Raw genomic sequence first — 19,800 nt, forward strand, 5'->3', positions numbered from 1 at the left:
CTAAGTAGGTTCTTCACCCTAACAATTATGTTGCATAATATGAATTCATAGCCTTCTGCAAAAGGTTGACGTCCCGAGGGAACTCTTCAGTTTTACCACCACCCCTCAAACCAAGAATTGAGGCCCTATGTAAAAACTAGACCTGGTACCACAAAGAAAATATCCTAACTACTTTCTAAAAATTGTAAAACAACTGAAAAGAATTTTAATAAACTGTTTCAATTCTTTAATCTATACTGTGGACACTGATGAACGTTTCATGGGCAACCTGAATCTCACTGTTTGTACCATACAGCAGGGTAGATACCACGATGCCCAGGTGTCTTGCCTGAGAAAGTGGTCATTAGTAAAGTGGAGTATCTTTGACTGCCATGGAGTTTTTCTGAGGTTGAATAATTTGCATTAGTATTTGTTTACTGTTAAAGTCATCACAGTGAAAGAGGGAAAGCAAGAATGACACCCTATCGCTGCAAATTAAAAGACAAAACACATTTATTGTTTTAGCAAACACTAGATGAGTTTCCAATCATTGTTCTGATAGACGCAAGGTTGGAGGCAACCAAACAATATTGCAAAATGGGGGACCCCCTCTATAGGTTGTACTTTTCAGGCTAGGGAGAAGAGGGGAAGTAACTACAAACAACTGAATATACTCCCTCGTAGCCTATCTGTTCCTTACATCAAAACTTCGTTCTTCTCAAATTATCTCATCCATTCACTCACAACAGTGACAATTTACATTGAATTTTTAATTATTTTATTGCTTTATATATTTCATAACATTTCAATTTCTTTTTTATGTCTATATTTTTCTTCAATCAAAATGACAAGACTGATTATAAAAATTCATACAAAAGTCAAAACACAATCGTTACATACAATTTTATATAAACAAATCCATTCAATAGAAAACCGCCCCTAGATTGACTTCAATAAATACAACCATACCACAACCATTCGAACACATCCATACTCTCACAAAAAGATCATACAATCAGCATCTGTACACGGTAGAGGTTATGTGTGACAAAAGGAACCTCTGCGACCAAATAGATTTTTATGTTCAGAGCACAAAGCTCAGCACAGGGTCGACGCGCGTTTCGGTGGTGTAAGAAGGATAGTTAGACCACCTTCATCAGGACCTTTCCAGATACCCACATCAGTATCACAGCAATCAGGGGACAGGATCAAAGAGTGGGAAGTTTTTTTTAGAAATTATCAGCCAACAGCTGTTCATGTAATCTCTTGCTCTGTGATAGAATCCTCCCTTGTATTTAGCAAAAAATGCCTCTATGTCAAAGATAATTTCTTTAATCAAAATGTACTGATTCTATGTCTTAATCCTGTGGTCCAATGCGCTAAAGAGCATGATTGAAGAAAAAGATATACATAAAAAGAAAAATTGAAATGTTATGAAATATATAAAGCAACGAATTAATAAAAATAATGAAAAATTCAATGTTAATTGTCACTGTTGTGAGTGAATGGATGAGATAATTTGAGAAGAACTAAGTTTTGATGTAAGGAACAGATAGGCTACGAGGGAGTATATTCAGTTGTTGGCAACCAAACAATTGCAATGACAAAGCTAATTTGCCTCGCTTTGTCAATAAATGTTTGTTGCATGTACTGGCTTTGCCAATGTTTGTTAAGTTTCAGAGCAAGCAATGGCAAAGGTAAAATCAGCTGATAGTCATCTCGGAATGTTATTTTGCATACTTCCAAGATTGCGGTTAGAAGCAACACGATGGCCATCCTGCGAGTCCATGCAATAGCATTCCAAAAGAACAGTCATCATATTGGCTTTGTCAAGGCTTGTGCTCAATTTTACAAGTGTTTGTAAAGCCAACATCAAGGGGTGCAGGGTCGCCGAGGGGCTGGAGGAAGACTGAGGCAGTGAAAGGAAGAAAGACACTGACAACCCGTAATGCTTTGTGCTCCTAGAGTAGGAGGGGAGAGGGAAGGAGGAAGAGAACATAGTAGGCATGACTCTGGATGACTGGGAAGCCGGGTGAAACCTGAATGCTCCAAGCTCGAGACAAGAATAGGGAGGAAAGTCATTTAATCAGATGCAGTATATTGAAATAGGCAAGAAAGTTATCCACTCATGAGCAGGGGCAGATCCAAAGTCAGCATTAGGTACCTGTTCAAGTATTGCTTACAATGCTGTCTGTAAGAAAGCTAAAACTGTAGCGAGACCGCAAGAAAATCTTGCCTACAACCAGCAGCCTCCTAAAGAGTGAAACAAGAAAAGCTCATTGTTCAAACAATGTCTATAAAATTGTGAAAAGGTAGGTTTGTTCAAAAGAAAAGACGGATTACCTGACTGAAATCTGTGTGCAATGTAGAGCCTTAAAATGAAGCTCTGTAATTTAAGAAACAAAATACCTCAAGAGTACTGCAGGTGTCTTTTTTTTTTTTAACCTGACACGCTGGCCAGTTTAATGGCTGTGCTTATGCTGTTGTCACAGCTTCTGTTCGAAAAGATGCGGTCAGAAATAAAGTTTAGAGTATTCAGCAGTGACAGTGAGGGCAGAATGACTGTTGGGATGAATATCCTACAGCGAGACAGGTTTCAAAGCTGCACTTTTTAACAGAAAAGCCTTGCGACTGATTCTGTGTCTGTTGGATACAAGCTTTCCAGTAGAGTATGAGCAGATAAGCGGAGGGTAAGGATGCCATGTTTGACCCTATAGTCTCTTTCAGATATGTTGGCACTTAATAGGTCAAGTGATTTTGAATGAGGTTAAAGACTGGGAGTACACTGGTCACCAGTGATATTCGTTTTCAGTTACGAAGATGAATGGCTAAGGTTTTTGGCGCAACTCTATTTTGGATTTTCTGGAGGCCACAAGTGTCTTTATTTGAGAATGTAATGCAATGCAGTATGTAGTGTATTCTAAAAGTTGCAATGTTTTGAGTAAGGGTCTTTAATTTGTTCCGGTGTAAATGATGGAATGTTTATATAAAGCGTAACTGAGAAATACAGGTTTTCACTATTATGTCACTTTGGGGAATTATTCATTAGAGTGGACAAAGTATTTATTGCTTTAATTGCTATATGGGTGGAACGAAAATTAATATTAAAATTCGCAGGGTGGTGTGACTGGAGCCATTTATTTGTATCTGGTACTGTTCAGCTTCCTAAAGCCTGGGTCATTCATATTTCTATTTCTCTAGATGCCCAGAGAGCACTTGGAAGTTGGCCCTTTCCGACAGACTTCGGTATGATTGGAATTTGTAATGACAGTGGCTAGGCTGTGAAAGTGCATGGTTATGTTATGTGTATATTAAAAGAGCAATAGTAGAAATTATTTAAGGCCTGATGCAACATGATATTGGATCGGGGAGCTGTGGTTGACGCATTTTATTGTTTGGGGTCTGTAAGAAATGTAATCAATGACTGGAGACTCATCAGGTGTGGACTACTGGCCGAGTGGAAGGGCGGGGGCAAGAGGTTGGCTGAATACAACTGTTTTCACCGCTGTGCATACTTCTGAAATTATATTTTCTGCTATCAAGACAAAATAAATTTATGTGCAACAAACCAACATTGAACTTTTTTTCTACATATTCGGTGTTATGACCCATCTGGCCCTTTGTTAGATACCCCTGCTGTAGGGCATTAACTACCACTGGTTTTACATACAAATTGTGAAGCAGGAAAAAAGTCAGTTTATGAAACACCTGCAGCAATATAAATGCTGGTTCCTGAGGCAAATGTTAATTGACAACTATATAGAACTTCTACTGAAAAACAGTTGCCTTCCAACCTGGCATGGCCCCTATACTTCATCTTGAGGCTAACCTACAATGGCACATTTTACTGTTTAAAATCATATTACATTTTGTAAGCAATGTTGTTACATTTAGTGATCGGGCACATATACAAACTGAGAACTAATAGTGCAAGAGATGCAGTTCATCTTTATGCAACAGTGCTTTCAGAAGGTAGAGATACTGAATTAAATTTCTGCCTTGAGAAAGAGTCCACTTAGTCTGTCATGTGGTATTTATATTCTACCAGCACCTAAAAAGGAAGCAATAATCCAGATAGTGCATATTGCACACAAACAGAAACATAAGATTTAAAACAGCAATGGGCACTCTGATCAGACCTCCTCTATATACATCATACAAAAATATAATTGCCATATTGGCTGCTATAATTTTTCAATAATACACTATAGACATTTGGGATTCATCAAACCGTACAATGCAGCCACTCAAAACAGGTTTGTTGTTTTCCTGACTGTTGAGCATGAGGCATTTTGCCTTATTGCTCAAGTGACTAAACTGCACAGACACCAGTCCTAGTGTCAAATAGTCTGTGGACACAACTGAGAACTCTTGGCACTGTCCAGGTGGTGACACCAGCCACCTGAGGCCCTGCTAGCTGAATTCCGTGGACAGGTGGATGAAGTCATCCAAGGAGTTGGCTTTCTGGTCATACTGGTGGCCTGACCAGTCTTCTCTCCTTCCAATTTCCTGGTGAGATTCAAAAAGAAAAAGAGAGAAGAGAAGAGTTGGGTCAGTCACTCAGCCAGCCAACTTGACAGATTTTCGTAGTGTCCCATCATTCTTCCATCCTTCATTGGGATTAACATCTACGTCGCACTTTGCACACACACAGCAAATGCACAGCTCCAATCTACTTTATTTAATGTTTATTACCAGGATAGGAGCTGGAAAAGGTCCCTTTCAAGCATGGTTCAAAAAATCTTAATTCATCCACAAAAGGGGATCTTCTATGGGATCTAAAGTATCTTCAAGAGGTTGTGATTAAATACTTGCTTACCTGTGTTAACTGCTGTTCTAATACTGTACGGCCTCCTAAGAAACATTTATCTGAATATCCTCAGCTGCCAGGCAAGGAACTTGCACACTGATTTGGGCTTTGAGAGGGCCATGGGGAGCATCAGCTCGCCAATTAATCCCCAATGTATTCAAGTGGTAGCTAATTAGATAAAGCTATAGATTTTCAAAATTTAAAACAGTTTTAAAAGAATAAAGAGCAACAGCCCCACCAAGGCCAACCTCAATAAAATTATAGTTACATTTGATATGGCCACGGCTTTGGGCCACACAGTCACTGTTCAAAAGCTTGTGAATCTATGAAAAACCCAATACTACAAAGGTGATGTCAAGAAAGGAAGATATAGCAAAGTAGGACATACACTCAGTTTCTTAGATACCTGCTCGAATGTCTGTAAATGGTAATTCTATAGTGCGAACTTAGCCCTAGACAAAAGGTAGAGGAGTGCTGTACAATGACAAAGACAATAAAAAAGGAAAATTCTAAAGAAAGGAAGCTGAGTTGGTATAAAGAATCTGCGCAGCAGAATACGTATTCCACAAAAGAAAAAAATACTTACCTAGAACTATCAGTTTGGTCTTGTTCTTTTGTATAGTTGCATGCTGCGCCATCCCTTGCGTGTTCGGTTTTATATTTCTTGTTAAGTCTTGTGTACACACACACACTATATATATATTTTTTTTATAACCCAACACCACTTTGATGACACCCCCTGCCTCTTGTTGCGGCGAGCTCAGAGCGGGACCCCCTCAATAAACTACCAACACCAAATCTCTTTATAGGTACTCTCCGATACACAGAAAAAGAAACGGTCCGCGTGCTTATTTAACACAAAGGCAGCAAAATCCGCCAGATGCCTTTTGGAGTAATTGGCTCCATGGTTATGGGTCATGTCACACATACGCATGTATATATTCCCTATAGAAATATGTACATCTATGTGTAGTTCATTTAGGTATATCCTATTTTACATGTTCATGAAGAGGTGGGATGCTCATATGATAAATAAATAACTTTGTTTCCAGCATGTTCATCATAGAGAAATATTGTGCATGAATAGCAAGCAAACCCTCTTCTTCTAATGGTTTGACTGGCAGAAAATAGCATAGAAAGATGCAACTACAGTTTTTATAACTGTCTAACCAAATCGTGTTTATTTTCTGGCTTGACTTAAAACAATTTTTGAATGTGTGAAACAGTTTTCCAGGTTGTCCCTCTTCAAATGTCAGTAATGGAAGGTTTCCTAAGAATGCCATTGTCATACCCTTCTTACAAGTGGAGTGTGCGTGGGGCACACTATCCAGTGTTTGCTTTGCACATGCATTTAGCAATACATGCTTTAAAGAAGGGACAGCGATTATGCAAAAGAAACAAAAATGTGTTGTTTTTCTAATAGTATAGTTAAAGTGTTACATGATTGTACTCCTAAAATCAAATGTTCATAGCCAGTTTTATGCCCCATTCTGTGTTAGTTTTAAAAATGTAGGCAAAGGATCAGTTTGAAAAGTTTTGCCCAATATGTCTCATAGCAAACGCCCCAATTTCGCCCCAATTTCGAGCCTTTGATTAAATGATCTGGGCGCCCTCAAGGAAATAAAACAAATTATTCCTTTGCAATAGTTGTGCATTTATGTTCAATGCTATGCAACAATGGTTATGTTTACTGTATACTCCGACAGTATGCTTCTAGTTCATACATTCTTTTAAATGGCCGGAGTGTAGAAAAAGATGTAGTAGATTTATTTTTAACATGAGTATGCCAGAGCATTCTCACATTATTGTTCCTCTCGGACATCATTGGCACACAGAACCGCGGAGGCCATAGACTAACAATCCATTCCAAAGACATAACTCATCCTCAATTTTGGGAAAAATAGATAACATTCCGGTACGCTTATTTGATGGCCTTATGAAATACTGAACTCTCATAACTCCAAACCTTTAATGCCAAGATCAGGCATATAGGGATCCTTAAAAAATACACTATGTAATATGTTTTCATAATATTGGCAAGCTGTGTTTCTCCCTTCGCTACAGTTTTATTTTTGCAATATTTTTGCAATTATGTTAAATTTTTATGCACTTAATGTAGCTTACAAATAAAGCCTTAAAAGTAATAGTGTGGATATCTTGTCTGCTCACACTTTAGGCAAAAAGTTGCCAGAGCTCACAAAAATAAATCAAAATGCCCAACAGTCAGTCAGAGAGGGAATACCCAATGTGTTGAGGACCGATAATGGTCCAGCTAGTCTCCAAGGAGATGGAAGATTTTCTGGTGGGAAATTGTATAGAGCACAAGACGTATGCTTTATATAACCCAGAAGCTAATAGAATAGTAGAAAGCTTCAATAAGGTGTTAAAAGATACCATGCAGATTGCCAACAGTTGTGCGTTGGAGTGCAAAGGCGAGGCGCGTAGAAAAGTAGAGGTGTATCGGCTAACTCCACACTCGGTTACAGGTAAAACCTCATTTGAATTGTTCAAGGGGAGGAAGCCAAAAAGTCTGAAGTCTCCTCCGTGGTTGAATATGATGTGTGAAAGAAAGGGATAAAAGTGTGAAAATTGGCATGAGAGAGAAGGGAGAAAACTAAACAAGCGAAAGATGTGATTTGACGGTAGGAGAGTAGTGAAGGTGATTATAGGGCAAGGTGGTGATTGGGTGAGAATCAGAATACCGGTAAGTGGTCAGGAAGTGAAGTTCTCCAATGCGAGTAGTGAAATGGTTTAAAAATGCTGTTAAGATCACAATCTCACAGGTTTTGAATCTGAATAGAGTGATTGGAAGCTTGGGAGAGTGAAAACTCTTTCTTTACCAATGTGCACTTTGGTTTTAGCCCAATAATGAGTACCACAGAGCAAGCTCTCAATCTTTCCCTAATCCTGGGTAAATATGTCAAGGCCAGGAGGGGGACAAAACACATGGCCTTTATGGACCTCTCCTGCGCCTTTGAATTAATAAAAATAAATTGTGGGACATAATGGGACTTGCAGGAGTAGATTGATCCATACTGCATGTGTTAAAAAGTCTTCACCAAGATACACACATGAGAGTACGCTACTTACTCCCAGTTAGGTGGCCAGACTCCCCTATCAAAGTTACCCATGGAGTAAGACAAAGCTGTATCTTGGTCCCTTTTTTACAGATTGTACCCCTGACATCCCAAAAATTGGTTCGAGCCTAGTCCTGGTTATATTATTTGCGAACGATGCCGTCCTTCTGGCCCGTACAGCAATCCGTCTGCAAGATCTTTTACATGAGTTTTACAGTTTTAGGTAAATAATGATAATTTCTATATTTTAACATGCGGGCCTAAGACCACCCGCTCCAAGTCATATTTTAGCAGCCATATACCAATAAAGAAAACTGATTTTTGTTCCCTGGGCATCCTATTTAGCCCAAACCTGAAATGAGACTCTGATTCATCAAAAATGGAGGCGGCCGGTGATTCGTAAAAAATGTAGGACACAATCCTCCCAAAGAACTGATAATGCTATACAGAAGTAAATGTCTGTCAGTGGGTACATATGGTGCGGGTGTCTGGGGACATACACCTGTAAAGACCCTCCAGGTAGCCGAAAACAAAATTTTGCAAGGCTCTTAGTAATTCCTAAATCCACATCAAATGTTATCACTCATAGAAATGGGCCTTGATTTTATTGAAGACAAGGTGGGCTTAGCATCTATCTTCTTGTGGGTTAAAATTGGGTCCACTCCGGAGCGAAGTTTAGCTCTGGGAATAGTAGAGGATTGTCTGAAACAGACTAATGTGCTAGACATCCCAAGGATCAAGTATGTAAAAAAAAATAACCTTCATGACTTGGGATTAACTAGCGTTTGAGAATATTAATGAGATTGGCTCATGTACGAAGGCTCTGGTAAAGGGCACATACCATGCCTGTAGAGACGAAATGAAACTCGAGAAAGCCCTGGGCATGGCAACCATCCACGCATATATCCCTTTGTCAACTTGCGAAGGTATGGATCCTTATCTATTATGGTTAAAGGCACCAGAAAAAGATTTAATTTAACACGCCTTCAAATAAATGACTCAATTCATGGTGGCTTTTCCCTTTACTGGGACATGGTTTGCGTCATTATCCCGCAGCCCATGTGATACAGTGTCCATACAGTCCACTGAGCACTTTGTTATTTTGCACCTTATATTCAGCTTTTAGAATCCGGTCTTAACGGCCAGTTTCAGCTGGGAAATGTTTTACAACACACCAAGAAGATTTACTGATTTTACAACACTATGAGTCCCCAACAGTAATTTTATTACTCAGGCGAGGAGTTTAAGGGAAAAGTACGCAGTGTGACTCAGTTATGAAGTCATGGGAAGGCAACGATGAAGTGCAACTTAGCATTTTATCTTGACTTTATTGTTTGTGATCTGTTTGTAATCTGATTTCTACTCTGTGCTTTTATGGTCTTTTTGACTGAATAAAGATTATTTGATGAATAGAGTGATTGTGGTGAGAGGTAGTTAAATAATGGAGACATCAGGTGGTGAAAATGAAGATGCGGGAAACGATGGGATGAAAAGTTGTTTGAAAGTAAGGAGGAGCTAAATAATTGTAAAGGTACCCACATATGTGGAAGATTAGAGTAGGCTGTAGTGAGGGGGTCTCACCATGATCTACTGAAGGTGGTGGTGTTTCTGCTTATTTTCGCCTCACGAACAGTCTCAGAGTTTTTGAAAATATTTTGAGTTTTACTGTACAGCAAAAGCCTTTCATTTTGCCTTTTATAAATGTATGCGTTTTACTGTATGGCAAATTTATTCAGTTGTAAACCTCTATATGTATATCAAAGTTTGTTTGTTAAAGTACTTCAATTGATGTGTAACTAAGGTCTTTGGGGCGAGGGGGTTGGCTATTGTCTGTAAAAGTGGGAGGTATCTGGGACTTTGAATGTGGAGCTGATATACTGTATAATGATGCTGGGCAAGAGTGATTCCATTAGAGAATGTTCGGGTTTGAAATGAGAGGATTGGAGCAGCTGCGAGGCAGTTGGCTGGGATGGTTCTCAGTATCTCGAACTTGTGAACAAACATATTGGAACATCATGACAAGGTGGAGCATGATTACTTGGAAGGATCATACTATTCCACATGTTAAAACTTGGCTTTTGCCTCTAATGAATTGATGGTGGATCTCAAGGAAGTTTCGGTTTTGGAGTGGCTGCCCATGTTACTCCTTCACACTGATTGCAAGTCCAAGATTATGCAGGACAATAATTGGCATGTGTGCATTTGGTATTTCCCATCATGGAGTTGACCAGGTAAGGGTGGAGATGCATGCAGTGATGATGGAAATATGTTGCCACATTGTTAGATATTTAGAATACACCATTGGTGCCAACTTTATGCTGAAAGGAAACATTTTGAACTAGTAGTGTTCATGCATTGGAATGTGAAATTATACATCATGCAAGACTAATTTCATCATGTAATTCTGTTCTTGCAAACGATGAACTCCTGGAGTGCTGCCACCTTGATACAAATTGTTCACACATACGTTTTTTAGTATTCTCAAATATAAGTTCAACCTCCGTGTGCTATCATTCTTTGGAATCAAAGTAGACATACTTTGTTATCTCTGAACAGTTCTGAGAGTTGAAACTCCTCTGCTCTACCTTTACATATTATACTCCATTTCTTACAGAAATAACCCTAGATAATTACTGAAAGTACCCACCAATCTGAGGTTAATTCCCCCAACCTCTTTGAGAAAAACACTCAACTATGTAATTGGAGGAGGAGATACAGATTCACTGTTTGGTTGTGGATTAGCCTCTACTTTGACCTTCCTTGTTTCCAGACCTTGTTTGCCAAGAAACTCTTACTACGCCTGCTATTTTGTCCTGTCACCAGATGACAAGTCTGTGGCTTCTATAACACCTCACATACTTTTAGCCCCAGGAGACTTAAAACCACATGCAAAAGTTGCACCTGCAGTTCTAAACGCTTAAATGCACAACAGAGCATGGTGCCTTAGTAGTTGACTAATTAGAAGGCAAGCTGTCTCTACTGCATCTAATGCACTTCAAATGACTGCACTCCAGCTAGTGTTCCCCTTAAGTGCTAGATCCAGTTTGAGGGTCTTGATTGTGCCGAAATCCCTCCATTTCCAATGGTGAAAGTCATATCTGAAGCTTGGGACTTGCCAAATATCAAGTCTACAGCCACCACTGGTGCTATCATGCATCCTGCTGTGTACATTCTCTTCTCTGCCGGTCTGGCCAAAATCTTTTTCGAATCCCTTGATGAAATGTTCTCTTCCTGATTCTATGATCCAAAACAGAGTTTGGTGGAACTTGCTCCTTAATGTAAGTAGGACCCCAAGAAACTACATATTTTCTTCCAACTCTAGGGATTATTTAACTGGCCTTTGCTGAGCTTTTAAAATTATATGGTGTGGATTTAAAAACAGCCTTCAGCTTTGGTAAATAGTGTGATTCCCTTCTTATGATAGGTTGTACGAGAACTTCTTCCTTTTAATTTACCTGTCATAGTGACTCAAAAATAGAAATCTTACCTTTGAATAACTGCGCAACATAAAAAGGGTCTCTCCATAAGGTAACGTATGAATGGATAGGTACACTAACCTTCATCTGGTGAATCAATCTCATCAATTCTGGTGACTGTAGGTGTCAACGAAAACGCTTAAGCAACTTCATTGCGATTTGATTCCTGTTCTAAGGAACTGGAAAATCTGGAGAAAATTAAACCACCACATGCCCTAGTTCTCGATCAATATTTTTTAGTTGTCATATACCTGCTCTTGGTGTTCCAACAGTAACCAATGGAACACATTCTCCTTAGAAAACAGTTCCCAAATTTGGGTTTTCATTTTTGAACTCTAACACTCTTTTGAAGACAAGTCTGAGTCTAAATCAACTTTCTAGGTTGATATCGTTCGAGTGCACAAGACTATATTCAAGCCCTAGGTCTGTGTGAACCGCAAACCTCTTTTCAGGTTAGATGCTGCTCGTGAAGCTGAACCTCTTTTTGAGATCAGTCTTCAGTGTAAAGTCTAGATTCATTTAAACTCTTGCAGAGGTTTAAACTTCTTTCAAGTCTGACCTCTTAAGAATCTATCTACACTTTGAATCTTTGTACCTATCTTGTGTTCTCTGGTTTAGAAACTGTGCCTCTAGATTTGTATCTTGGGAGAAGTCTCTGTCCTTTTCAATGTAGGCTGCAGTGGGATATTTTGTTTTAATCTCTACAAGCTACAGAATCAACATTCTTTCTTTACTAGGAGATGGAGTTCAATTATAACATTTTTTAACATGAACGGTTGAGCAAACAAAACCTAGTGACCCCTCAACAGTGCCTTTGTACTCCTCTCCAAAGGCTCCATGCCAGACAAAGACACTTACTTCGAGCCATGATGGGCTAATGCTTCCCAGTGAATAGTAAATGGTCTTAATGAATCAAGAACAGAATCCAGCCCTCGTATATATATGAAGGGCCTAAAGTCTAGGTCCCAAGTTCAAACGCCACTAGTAGGGAGCTGAAACCACACTTACATGTGCACAAAATATAAAACGAACGACAAAAAGTTAAACATATTGGTTTGATATGAAAAATAAATTTCTAGTTTATTTGATTGTTTTTTTGGTTGTAAATACACATAATATAAGTTTTGGTATTAACTGTTTTTTATACATTTTGTTTGGTAAAAATATTTTAGTGCAATTCAGTGATATAAAGAACAACAATACATAGTATTGGTATATCAAACAATGACATGTCCCACTCAGCATTCAACGCATACATACCCACAATCATTCATCACAACTCAATAACAATAAAACAATTGGAATGGTGAGATTCCAATGAGGACAGATGTATCATACAAACAAACAAATAATATATACAGGTGTCAGGAGTACAAACGCCAGATGAAATGAAAACAGATGGGCGTTACAGGTGTCAGGAGTATAAGCGCCTAAATGTAAAATGGTCTTAATCATTATAGGATTCCGCCTCCCTGTATGAAGTGTCAAGGGCTGACCAAGGTAAGACCAGACCTAATGTAAATGTAGTTATGAAGAGAGAAACCCAGTTCTACATGTTTCAGATGAACGTATGGACACACTTGCTTTTGGTCATTGGTGGCAGTTTGGTAACAGAAGACAGGTAACTTCAAAGAGCAAATTCAAATACATAAAGAAGCGGAGATTATTTTTACCTTCTGATATTTTTGGATTCCATCTTTCTCCTGCTGCATTCTCAAACGCTCCCGCTCATCTGGTTTATAACTTTCAGGAATCACGTAGTCACGCGGTCGATCCCGACTGCACATTTCACAGCCCGGCCTGGTTGGTACATTGATGTATGTGCAAATGGGACATGACCAGCCTACCTGTAAAGACAGAGCAAAGTCTATTTGGATCAGTAATTTCTTAGCTTCTCGTTGAGATGGCGTCATATCTATATTCCATTTTTTTTAAGGATAACTGTAAATCCCTCAAAGCTAGGAAAGAAAACAGTTAAAGTGCTCAACATTTACTGACTTACAACTAACAACAATAATGGTAATGCAACTTGCAAAAAAAGGTGTAGAACACATTAAACAAGCAGTAGAGAACAAAGGGCCTCTTGTGACTTGCCTGCCATGTGACAGTGTATAAATTCCTTTGCATCATTAGCACAATGTAGTAACAGTACGTGACAGCACACTCAAGTTATGCTAATACTTCGAAAATACACACAGCGGCAATTTTATTTTAACTCCGTTTAGTTCATATCTCGAATGTTTAACACTAAGTCTGGAACATTTTTAGAACATTGAATTGTATCTTATCTCACAATGAAGGAAACAACTCACACAAACAGAATGCCATGTAACCTAAATCAAACAAAAGCAAGTCTGAACTGATAATGAATCATCATTCACATTAAAGCGCACAGAATGTGATGGACATCAAGTTAAACCTGCCATTTTATTCTAAATGAAAAACGAAGTCAGTAGCTTAATGAGCATTCCATGCAGTCTTCTTAAATCTTTATTTTTTGCATAAATGAAAGAAATTAATAATCTGTAAGAAAAAAAAATACTTATCCATCTCTATACTACCCAAGTACTGGTACCTCATATAGTATAATCCATATGCTGTGATTTATTTCTTGATGAGATGCTGGAACTCCTCAACAAATCATGGAAAAGTAATATCAAATCACTCATTTAGTTTAACAACATTATTGTGTTAGTCAATTATCCAGCCAAAAAGGTCGCACAGTATAATCTCGTTATCACAGGCCATCATCAGATTTTCACACTCAAGTATACAAAAAAGTGATGGGTGGAATGCTTGAATTTATCTCAGTCACTGGTAATTGCTCATGGGTGCATCTCAGTTCAAAAAATCAGTGGGGAGGGAAAAAGAAGCTGTGGTCCATTCGGCTTCCTTATGTTCAATGCAAAAAAATCAAAAAGAGAGTGGACCACTTGTCCTGTGTAGCCAGGGTCTTTTTTCTGTTGGTTCCTTCATAAAAGAACCCTCATAACTATACACAGGTACAACGGCGGCATGAACTGGGTTACCGCTTATGTGTAATAGTGCAGCATCATCATCGGGTCTTTTTTTGAATGTATGCTGCCCTCCACCCGGAGGAAGACCTTCTGGTTAAACAGTAGCATCCAGACATGAAAAATAAGGGAGGGGGGTGTGAGAGGGTTCGTATCTGGCGAGTTAAAATCTCTTGGTCATTGTTTCCATTGTAACTTTATTCTTGAAAGCTTGATCAGAGAATTAAAAAGAAAGAAGTGCGGAGTGAGACGGAGTTACTGGTCTGCCGTACTTTTCATAGTGTAGGGGTCAACATGTTTCAGCCTTCTGTAATGGTCTAAAGGCTTTCATCAGGACCGGTAATTGTAGGAAGGCGCATTATCGCTCCTAAAGCGAAAAAATATTCCACTTGTTCAAAATAATGAGGTCAGATCAATAGTATCTGTACCTAAAAGGGTAGAAAAAGTTATGTTCACATATTTTTGATAACTCAAGATCATGAAATGCTGCTTCATGAAATCATTTGGAGGAGCTACTTTCGTGGGTGAAATAGGTGAGGTAAAAAGTAAGCTTAACAAATGGCGAAAAGTGGGGGCGGTTACGTGAAGAGAGGGGACGCGAGTCTTAGCGAGGTGAAATTAAAAGTGACTGTCAGGATGTTCTCACTAGTTCGGGCTAGAATATGGAAATGATTTTAAGTTCAATTGGTAAATATACAGTGGTCATTATCATTTGTGGTCGATAAATAATTCCGTGACAAACATCGTGTATCATCATAAACGTGAATCTATGAGTAAATAGGTGGAAGATGCTGATTATAAAAACATAGGTAGTGATACATAGTCGCATCTTACGGTGGTGAGGTCACAGGTAACTCAATCATGCTTTGGTAATGTGTCACACGCATTTACCTTCGATAAAGATATTAATATTCTTTAGGAGATGCCCGGGGGCAGGTTGAGAACTCCATTGCTATAGTTAAAAAGAAGAAAGCACAAGTAGGGAAAATTAGAGACATCTTACTTTAGTTTAGATGTTGTACCAATTGCGGCGGCCATCGGAGCTTACCGGTTCTGTCACGTTCGTTGTCTGCATCTGCCTCTTTCCGCGGTGCACCCAATAAGAATGGCCCGTATAGGCTTACCGTTAAGAAGTGCAGCGGTGATAGAGGTTAACGAAGGACTCAAGGTTTGTATTGCACGGTAAAGGTTGGCAACTACTCGTGATTGGCAAAGTGTAGTTGTGCTGTTGGTCTATTATAGACATTACTATATGGGATGGAAATACATATGTATTTGTCTTATGATGGTGTGTTATCATTGTATGGTTGCATATAAAATCCGTGGGGAAATAAACAAATGCCGAGAGATGGTAGTCAAATGAATATGTAAAGACGCTCTGGTTCAGCACAGTGACATCCTTATTGATCTAGGGTCAACTAATGGGGTAATTGTTTTTTCGGTGCAATATGTGCCCTGTGGTCAGTGGGAAAAAGATTGCGAAATATTAGGAAACGGTAGTTAACCAAATACATCAATCTGGTCTGGTTCAGCATTGTGGCTGATTATTGATCTAAGTCGCCTCGTTCAGAAAACGTTTTTAGGCCAAAGTGTACCAAGGGATATTATCATTGAGGCCTTGTTTGTCCGTGGACAGACGATGAATCCAACGTTGTTCTTTTTCAAACAGGATACGTTCAGCATTGTAATTGACAGTTCTCAGACTTTCTAGTACAACCCAGTTCAGGTCGCTGGGGTCATGGTTGTTCTCTATAAAGTGTTTGCTCATTTTGGTTGTCACTCTTTTACAGTTCACATTGCTTTTATGTTCTGTGATCCTCAGCTTTACTTTTCGGCAGGTCATCCCAATATACCTAAGGTCACAGGGGCAGGTGATCATGTAAATTACATGGGTGGTATTGCAATTTGTATGCTGTCGAAGTGTCCAGGTTAGATTGGGAAGAAGTTGGATGATTTTGGTCACTTTTGTCAAATTGCACACTGAGCACGTCCCGCAAGGGTAGTGTCCTGTGATCGGTTCAAGGTTCCATGCTGCTGTTATGGTCTCTGTAATTGTTTGTGGAGTTGGTCTAGTATGTACTAGAAAGTCTTTAATGTTCTTCGTTCTCTTGTTCGCAAACCTTGGTTTAGGCCATTGCAATGTGTCAGAGGTTAGCATTCTCCAGTTCTTGTTCACAATCTTTTTCACTGTGTTGGATATGGTGTTATAGGTGGTAACACAGGTCAAGAGATCCTCTGGTTCAGCCCGTGTAGACATTTGTAGAAGGTTTTCTCTTGGTTGATTTCACGCTCTTTTTTGGCACTTCCTGATTATTTTCATTGGGTAGTCTCTCTTGACTAATTTTTCGCCCAATTCTTTAGCCTGAGTTTTGTAAGTTTGGAGATTGCTACAGTTTCTCTTCAGTCTGAGAAATTGGCTAAATGGTAAATTATCTCTGAGAGGGCGTGGGTGAAAACTATTGTAAGACAGCAAGCTGTTCTTTGCTGTAGGTTTGTGATACGTCTTTGTCTGAAGGAGATTGTTCTCTGAGTAGACAGTGACGTCGAGGAAGTCAAGTTGTTGTCTATCAGAAATGCAAGTACATTTTAAACACTCATCTCTGGAGTTAATCCATCCAAGAAAACCTACTAGGGTTTCAGCAGTGTCCTCCCAAATCATAATGACGTCATCTATGTAACGTTTCCAGAATTTTACTTTAGTCAGGTAAGGATTGACGGGATTCTGTATGTATTTTTGTTCAAAATCACTGACATACAGACCCGCCACACTGGGAGCAAAGGTGCTGCCCATAGATGTACCGTGGCGTTGTCTGTAGAGAGTACCTTTGTACTCAAAGTAATTTTCAGTCAGGGCCAATTTACAGCACTGTAGCACGAAATGTCTCGGTGTTGAGTAAGTCCAGGGTTCTGAGAATAAGATGTTTTCTAAAGTATCTAGGGTCTTCTGTTGTGGAAGACTGGTGTATAAACTTTCTACATCCAGTCCCACCAGGTACATGGTGTTCTCATTATAGATCTGGTTGTCTAGTTGATTAAGGAGATCACGTGTATCCTTCAGGTACGTAGGTGTACGTTGTACCAGGGGTTTGAGGAATTGGTCAGCAAACTGTGATAAAGGTTCTAATACTGACCCAATTCCCGAGACAATAGGTCGTCCTGGTGGTGGAGTTCTGTTTTTGTGTGTTTTAGGTAAAGAATAGAAATATGGTATTCTGGGAGATTTTGTTCTTAGAAAGTCTGCTTCGTGTTTTGATATCCATTGATTGATCTGTGCTTCTTCTATCATAGAGTTTATGGTGCCTTGTAGTCTCTTTGTTGGATCATTAGTAATTTTTTCATAAAATTTTTGATCTGATAGGAGGTCTTGGCATTGGGTGTCATATCCTGATTTATTCAGGAGGACGATTCCACCCCCTTTGTCAGCTGGTTTCACAATTATGTTTTCATTCCTGCTTAGTTCTTCTATTGCTAGTTTTTCACGTCTCTTCAAAAACAAAGAGAACGATGCGCCGACAAGTGATACCAATCTGAGACCGAAATCAACCTTCTGTCCACCCAACCATTTGGTCCCTATAGAAGTATTAGCCTTTGAACAAGCTATTCTCAAAGAGGTGGATAACATCAAACCCTCGTCCAAGAGACCATTTGTCAACATCACGAGACGTGAAAAACTAGCAATAGAAGAACTAAGCAGGAATGAAAACATAATTGTGAAACCAGCTGACAAAGGGGGTGGAATCGTCCTCCTGAATAAATCAGGATATGACACCCAATGCCAAGACCTCCTATCAGATCAAAAATTTTATGAAAAAATGCGTGTGACACATTACCAAAGCATGATTGAGTTACCTGTGACCTCACCACCGTAAGATGCGACTATGTATCACTACCTATGTTTTTATAATCGGCATCTTCCACCTATTTACTCATAGATTCACGTTTATGATGATACACGATGTTTGTCACGGAATTATTTATCAACCACAAATGATAATGACCACTGTATATTTACCAATTGAACTTAAAATCATTTCCATATTCTAGCCCGAACTAGTGAGAACATCCTGACAGTCACTTTTAATTTCACCTCGCTAAGACTCGCGTCCCCTCTCTTCACGTAACCGCCCCCACTTTTCGCCATTTGTTAAGCTTACTTTTTACCTCACCTATTTCACCCACGAAAGTAGCTCCTCCAAATGATTTCATGAAGCAGCATTTCATGATCTTGAGTTATCAAAAATATGTGAACATAACTTTTTCTACCCTTTTAGGTACAGATACGATCTGACCTCATTATTTTGAACAAGTGGAATATTTTTTCGCTTTAGGAGCGATAATGCGCCTTCCTACAATTACCGGTCCTGATGCAAGCCTTTAGACCATTACAGAAGGCTGACACATGTTGACCCCTACACTATGAAAAGTACGGCAGACCAGTAACTCCGTCTCACTCCGGACTTCTTTCTTTTTAATTCTCTGATCAAGCTTTCAAGAGTAAAGTTACAATGGAAACAATGACCAAGAGATTTTAACTCACCAGATACGAACCCTCTCACACCCCCTCCCTTATTTTTCATGTCTGGATGCTACTGTTTAACCAGAAGGTCTTCCTCCGGGTGGAGGGCAGCATACATTCAAAAAAAGACCCGATGATGATGCTGCACTATTACACATAAGCGGTAACCCAGTTCATGCCGCAGTTGTACCTGTGTATAGTTATGAGGGTTCTTTTATGAAGGAACCAACAGAAAAAAAGACCCTGGCTACACAGGACAAGTGGTCCACTCTCTTTTTGATTTTTTTGCATCTCAGTTCATCACATTTTGATTACCATGCCACCTCAGTTTGGACCCTGACATATTCAAATCAGGCTTCATCCTGCTCTAATAGGAACAGCCCAGCTCAAACTGCCAGGTCCTTCCTGAACCGGAACACAAGCAACCTAGGAACAGTTTTGTCATTGGTAGGGCTAATTAGCAGGGTATAGCAAGGATCCAGTGACACAGAGTGCCCGATCAAGACTGATTTGAATAAGGCTGGGTGCAAACAGAGGTGACACGGTGTGAAAAATAGAGATGGATTGGGATATGGCTCGAGTAATTACTAGTAACTGAGATTAATTCAAGCATTCCATTGATCACTTGTTTGTATACTACATCATCAGAATTTCAAGTATCAGAATATCAATAATATACATCCATACCCTTTCCACTGAAAGTAACCATGACACAGGGCACCAATGTCTTGCTTCTTTTAGCATAAACAACCAGAGTAGTAATACATAATACAAGGTATGAAAGGTTCTCTATGTCTACCATTTTTTAAAGTGACAATTGCATGCACAGCTATTGTTGCAGTCACTTATGATAAGATGTGCGCTTACCTGACGGAAATGACTGCAATTCTAATAGCGGGTTGCCAGGCACATACTTTTTTTAGCCTCA

General features: G+C 39.3%; 1 protein-coding gene across 2 annotated transcripts in view; it reads right to left on the reverse strand.

Annotated features, from left to right (window-relative positions):
- LOC146830440 (ranBP-type and C3HC4-type zinc finger-containing protein 1-like) overlaps positions 1-19,800 on the reverse strand; it is a 540,476-nt gene that overhangs the window by 248,585 nt on the left and 272,091 nt on the right. For both annotated transcript variants that reach the window (XM_085604678.1, XM_085604679.1), the window contains exon 8: positions 13,016-13,189. In XM_085604678.1, coding sequence (XP_085460804.1) covers positions 13,016-13,189 — 174 coding nt within the window. The remainder of the gene's footprint in view (positions 1-13,015; positions 13,190-19,800) is intronic.

This window comes from Triturus cristatus, chromosome 5_1 (genome assembly GCF_964204655.1).
Source record: "Triturus cristatus chromosome 5_1, aTriCri1.1, whole genome shotgun sequence".
NCBI lineage: Eukaryota > Metazoa > Chordata > Amphibia > Caudata > Salamandridae > Triturus > Triturus cristatus.